We start from the raw sequence: 6,499 nt of genomic DNA, 5'->3' as shown, positions 1-6,499 counted from the left end.
AAAAAAAAAAAAAAAAAACTCTCAAAACCAAACAAAACACTGGTGTGTATGTATACTTTAGATTTGAGAACTATAAGTCATAATTGATTGAACTTAGTCAGTTTTTAGTGAATTGGGTCTGGGAAATCCAAATAAGACCAGGAATCATTGAGATATGAGGAAATAGAGATAGTAAATACAGACTACTCCTTGAAGGAGTTTGACTGTGAACAAGGTGTACAGTTGTCCCATGCTGTCCATAGATACATATCCTAAGACCCCCATCCCCAGTGGATACCTGAAACTGGAGAGTACTGAACCCCATATATGCAATTTTTTCCTACATACCTATACTTTTCACTAATGGAAACACTTCATACTTTGTCTTATATATCTGAATTTCCAGTATTACTGCTGGAAATGTTCATGCACTTTTGAGTCATTAAGTAAAATAAGGGTTCTTTGAACAGAAACACTGCCATACTGCACAATTGCTGTTAAACCATGAGCTGGCAAACAGATGATTCAGATCCTGTTCAGGATGGAGCTGGAGTGTGCTATTTAAAATGTATCAACTTTTTTTTTTTCTGAAATTTAATGTGTGGACCATGATTAACTCTAGGTAACTGAAACCTATAAAGCAAGCTGTAGATAAACAGGGATTATTTATATTTGTGGTTTGGGGAGTTATTTGGGAGAGGCTGACTGCTAGGTTAGTTGAAAGGAATTAAACTGGATGAGAAGGCCATTGAAAGCAGGTCTAGGATTAGAGTGAGCCTAGAGAGGCCCCTTAGGGCACTCACCTTCAGGTAGTGACTGCCCCTAAATTTTGGACCATGAGGATCTTATCTGGCCACTTAGTCCCTGCCCTGAGGCTAAGATCAAAGGCTCAGAGCAGACTGAAGTAGAGAAGAATCAGAATATGGGAATAGGATGTACTTTTGTCAAAACTAGAACCTAAAGTTTTTTGATACTTTGAGGTAGAGAAACCTGAGGAAGTTTGCATCTCAAGATGTCTAAGACATACTTGGAATAGAAATAAGTTAATTATCACTTGAACATGTGAGTTGACCAAGTAGTTTAGAGGAGTACTGACGCAGGAGAGCTGGGTAATTGGACCAAACACCCATGCTGGTTCTTGTCATACAGAGAGGAAAGTGGAGTTTAGGAAAAGAAAAACTGCTTCCAATACAATGGAAGGTGTCCTGAATGGATTGCTGAAGGGTAGCTAGAGACAGATGTTTGTTTTTTTTTTTTTTTTTAGAGAGGTTTTTCGCTATAGAGCGCCAGACAAAAGACAGAAAGTGAGAAATCACCCCCCGGGGGGGATGATCACGACACAATCCCTTCTCCATTCTCCTCTCGGGATCTTGGGCACGCATGCACACGCGCCCAGTGTGAGTTTTAAGCCACCGCGTCCAGGACAGGAACCGCGGTCGACTACGTGGGAGTCCAGCGACAAAGCCATTACACTAACTTGCTGGTTCCCAAGATGATGGTTTTTTTTTTTTTTTAATCTAGCAGTCGGAGCAATGGGCTGGCTCTCTGACAAGGAGGTGGGCTTTAGAAAATAGTCATATGGTAGGTAGTCTGAGTGATTTATTACCCTATTCTTTGTGGCGTCAGCAGACCATAGTATTCTGTACATTGTGTTAAAATAAAGTCATTAAATAGAAACTGTTGCCCTTAGCTATAATTGCTTTGAGTACCAGTGTTGCCAGATTTTGACTGAATACTTAGCCTTACCCTTGTCTGTGTTCTCAATATCTCTATCTCTTGTCTTATTAGCAAGCAGTCATAAATTCTTTAGAGACATGTAAAAGGGGTGTATATTGTATATTAACCAGACCATAGATGAAGAATAGAGACTTCATTAAAAAGAAAATACGGTGATTTCCTTTCTGGCCCTTACCCTATCTACTTGTAAGTGCATTGAGCTCCCATCTCAATATTATGAAGATCTTAGATCTCTTGGATTTTGTTTGTTTGTTTGTTTGTTTGTTTTTGCCATAGGGCACGTGTGCTTGCCAGAAAGACAGAGAGAGACAGAGACAGAAAGTGAGAAATCACTCCCCGGGGGGATAGCCACACCACAATCCCTTTTCCTCCTAGATTCTCCTCTTGGGATCTTGAGCACACAGGCACATGTGCCCAGCTTGAGTTTAAGCCAGTGGGTCTGGGACTCGAACTGTGGCCGACTTCATGGGAGTCCAGTGACATAGCCATTACGCCAACTGTGGTCCCTCTTGGATCTTTTTAGTTCGTACTTTTTATTTCAAAAAATTTTGAACAGAAAAGTTGAAAAAATAATACAGTGAACATAGATTGATCAGTTCTTAACATTGTAGCATGCTTGCTTTATCTCTATATTTATATAGTATATTTAGATATGTATGTGTGTATTCATATATATATTAGATATATTAGGTAATTGAGAAAGTCATCATGTGTTTTTCTTTTTTTGAGAGAAAGATTTTGTTTGTTTGTTTGTTTTTGCTTTAGGGTGTGTGCAGTTACTGGAGAGACAGACAGAAAGCGAGAAGTCATCCCCCAGGGGGTTGGTCATACCACAGTCCCTTCTCCTTTCTCCTCTCAGGATTTGGGGAATAACCATTATCAATTAATAGTGATTTCCTAGTTATTTTTTAAAGTGGTTGAATCAATTTATGCTTCTACTAGTTTATCAAAGTTCCTTCTTCTGTATATGCTTGGTTTTCTTGTTCTTTGTTTTCATCCATTCCAGAGTGTTTCTTTTGTACTTCGAATTTGCATTTTCCTACACTTTTTCATATATTTGTTTTGGTTCCTATCCAGTCTTATAGCTTGTATTTATGTTTGGTTTTCGTTTTCTTCTTGATTTGTAAGAATTTTCTTATATTTTACATTTGACTCAACACTGATATGAATTACAGTATTTCTCTTAACTCTGTGTCTTTTCATCTTTTTTAGTTTTTGCTATAGGGTACGTATAATTGATGGAGAGAAACAGAGAAAGAGAAGAGAGAAATCACCCCCCACCCAAACTCAGGGGATGACCATACCACAATCCCTTCTCTATTCTTTTTTTGGATTTAGGGCATGCACACATGCCTGGTGTATTTTCCAAGCTGTCAGGTCCTAGACTCAAACCATGAATTCAGCCATGTGGAATCCAGTGCCTTAACTACCAAGCCACCTGCAGGCCTCCAAATGCATTTTTTTTCCTCTTTTATATTCATGATAGAATGTATGTGTGCACCCATGAAAGTGAATGAACAAGAGAGAGAGAGAAAGGGAGAGAAAATCGCCCTCCACCAAAACTGGCCACACTGGGATACTTTCACTAGTTCTCCAGCCCTTCGGCTCCTGGGCTCTAGTACAAGTACCTGGTATGTTTCAGGTCCCTTATTCAAACTGGGATCATCAGGTGGGAATGAGCATATTTGAGGAGTATGTCACCTCTGTACCATGGAGCTGGCCTATGAATACATGGCTTTTAGTTGGAGAAATTTTTCAATGATTATTTCTTTCCTGAGTTCTTTTCCACTTTCTCTACTCCTGTATTTCTTTAACTATGATTAAGTAGCTGCTGAGTATTCTAGTTTTAATTTGTGATACTCTTTTTTTTTGGAGAGATTTTCGCTATAGGGCACATGTGCTCGCCAGACAGACAGAGACATAGAGACAGAAACCGAGAAATCACCCCCCCAGGGGGGATGGTCACGCCACTTTCCCTTCTCTTCTTGGGATCTTGGGCACACACGCACACGCGCCTGGCGTGAGTTTTAAGCCACCGGGTCCGGGAAGCAAACCATGGTCGACCATGGGATTCCAGCAACATAGCCATTACGCTAACTGCTGGTTCCCAAGTAAATGCTCTTAATTTTAATTTTCTATGACCTTGTTTTTCTTTAATTTAGTAAGCTTTTCTTAAATGTCTTTAATTATCTGACTCTGCTACCATTCTTGCCAATTTATAAAAATGCAGTAAGTTCTTTAGTGTGCTTTTTCTTTTCTGTTTTCTTTATCTCTATAAGGCTCCATCTCTGTTGTTTAGTTATACAGTTTTTTGAGAAGGAGTAGGTATAAATATGTATATGATATTATCTTAACTAGAACATATATGTTTTTAAGCATTGTTATGCATTCATTTGAGTATTTCTCTGGGACAGATTTTTTTTTTTTAAGGGATTTTTTGTTTGTTTGTTTATTTTGACTGTTGGCCCATTTTTTTTTTTTAAGGGATTTTTTGTTTGTTGGGCACATGTGCTTGCCAAAGAGGGGATGGTCACACCACAGTCTCTTCTCCTCCATTCTCCTCTTGGGATTTTGGGCACCCATGCACATGTGTCCAGCATGAGTTTCAAGCCTCTTAATCCAGGACTCAAACTGTGGTCAGCCATGTGAGTGTTTAGCACCTTAACCAGTATGGCACCTGTGGGCCCCTCTCTGTGACTGATTAGGAGAAATGTAATTGCTGGGGTAAGGGTTTTGGACATCTTTATTTTTACCTTTTTTTTTTTTTTTTTCAGTTAAAGATAGGGACTCTCTTTCTCTTCCTGTGTCAGTCTCCCAAGTAGCTAGGACTGCAGACATGCACCATTATGCTCAGCATTTTGACAAATACTGAACAAAGTATACTTTTTAATCAATTTTACTTAACAAATTGTGAGCAAATAGTAATGAACATTTTGTTTTCTGCATTTTATCTGCAGGTTTCAAAAACTTTTAACAAACAAGTGACTCATGTTATATTCAAAGATGGGTACCAGAGCACTTGGAACAAAGCTCAGAAAAAAGGGGTAAAACTTGTCTCAGTGCTATGGGTTGAAAAGTAAGTAGTTTTTCTCTTGTTTCCTTAACTGTCTAAAGTTGGTAAGGTGTGGAAATGTTTTATGTGGATTACAGAACAAGATAAAGTTTAATTTCCATATTTTTTCTGCTTATTGGGCGAATAATGTAACATCCTCAAGCTTCAGTGCATGCCCTAAATCCAAAACATGGATATAATTTGATACTTAATTTTACCTACAGGGAAGATCAGTGCAAAGATCCTGAGATTGGAGGAGGGGGTGGGTGATGATTGGTATATTCAAGAAACAAGGAAGAATGTATTAGATTGTCCTAGATCAGGTTGCAGTAACAAAATATCACAGACCATGTAACTTAAACAACAGGAATTAATCTTTTTACACTTCTGCAGTCTGTAAGTCTAAGATCAAGGTGTCCACAGCGTTGTTTCTTCTGAGGCGTCTCTGTGTGACTTGCAGATGGACATGCTCTTCATGTGTATTCACGTGGTTTTCATCCACCCAAGAATCAGATATGCACAGAGATAAGACTATATGAAGACACAGGGAGAAATGTGAAGTTGTATCTTACTATAGTTTTGATTTGTATTTCCCAAAAGACTAATGATGTTGTATACTTTTCTTTTCTTTTCTTTTCTTTTTTTTTTGGAGAGGTTTTTTTGCTATAGGGCGCATGCGCTCGCCAGACAGAGAGAGACAGAGAGACAGAAAGTGAGAAATCACCCCCCCAGGGGGATGGTCACGCCGCAATCCCTTCTCCTCCATTCTCCTCTCAGGATCTTGGGCACGCACGCACACGCGCCCAGTGTGAGTTTTAAGCCACCGGGTCCGGGATGCGAACCGCGGTCAACTATGTGGGAGTCCAGCAACATAGCCATTACGCTATCTGCTGGTTCCCAATGTTGTATACTTTTCAATGGTTAATTGGCTATTGGTGTATATTTGGAGAAATATCTACTCAAATACGTTCCTAACATTAAAAATTTGTTTATCTTTTTGTTATTGAGCTGTAAAAGTTCTTTATATATTCTAGATAGTAGACCCTTTTCACACATGCAATAGCAAACATTTTCTCCTGTTCCATGGGTTATCTTTTCATTCTCTTATGTTATTTGAAGCACAAAAGTTCTTAATTTCTATTAATCCCAGTTTGTTTTTTTCTTTTGTTGCCTTTGTTTTAAATGTCATATCCAAGAAATGATTTCTTAATCTCAGGGCACAAAGATTTATACGTATATTTTCTTATAAGAGTTTTATAGTTTTATCTTTTATGTTTAGGTATATATCCACTTTTAATTGTTATTTGTGGTTGATGTAGGTTTCTATGTTTGTCCCTTTTTTCATAAGAATTCTTTATTTATTTTATTTATTCATTCATTTTTTTTTAAATTTTAACTTTACCAGAGAGAGACACATAGAAAGAGAGGGAGAGGGAAAGTGAGAAAGCAGGTCACCTAGTCTGGAACTCCAACCACAGTTGGCCATATGGGAGTGTCCAGCACCTTAACCACCACACCACCTGCTGATCCCATCTACCTTTGTTCTTTCACCTGTGTAACCTAGTTGTTTCAGCAGCATTTTTTGAAGAGATGGTTCCCATTAAATGGTCTTGGTATTGTTAAAATTGGCTGAACATAGATGCAAGGGTTTATTTCTGACTTTTTAATTTAATTTAGTTGACCTATATGCTTATGCTCATCTTTTTTTTTTTTTTTTTTTTTTTGAGATTT

The 6,499-nt window shown here is 38.2% G+C and overlaps 1 protein-coding gene across 3 annotated transcripts in view; it reads left to right on the top strand.

The window, feature by feature from the left end:
• Positions 1 to 6,499, top strand: part of LOC102473143 (microcephalin) — a gene marked incomplete at its 3' end in the record, with an annotated part of 112,273 nt that overhangs the window by 7,635 nt on the left and 98,139 nt on the right. For all 3 annotated transcript variants that reach the window (XM_027773311.1, XM_006152152.3, XM_014589199.2), the window contains 1 exon segment: positions 4,674 to 4,792. In XM_027773311.1, coding sequence (XP_027629112.1) covers positions 4,674 to 4,792 — 119 coding nt within the window.

This window comes from Tupaia chinensis, unplaced genomic scaffold, assembly GCF_000334495.1.
Source record: "Tupaia chinensis unplaced genomic scaffold, TupChi_1.0 Scaffold000338_1, whole genome shotgun sequence".
Taxonomy (NCBI): Eukaryota; Metazoa; Chordata; class Mammalia; order Scandentia; family Tupaiidae; genus Tupaia; species Tupaia belangeri.
Note: the sequence above shows the minus strand (reverse complement) of the source record. Positions and strands in the feature narration are given on the sequence as shown.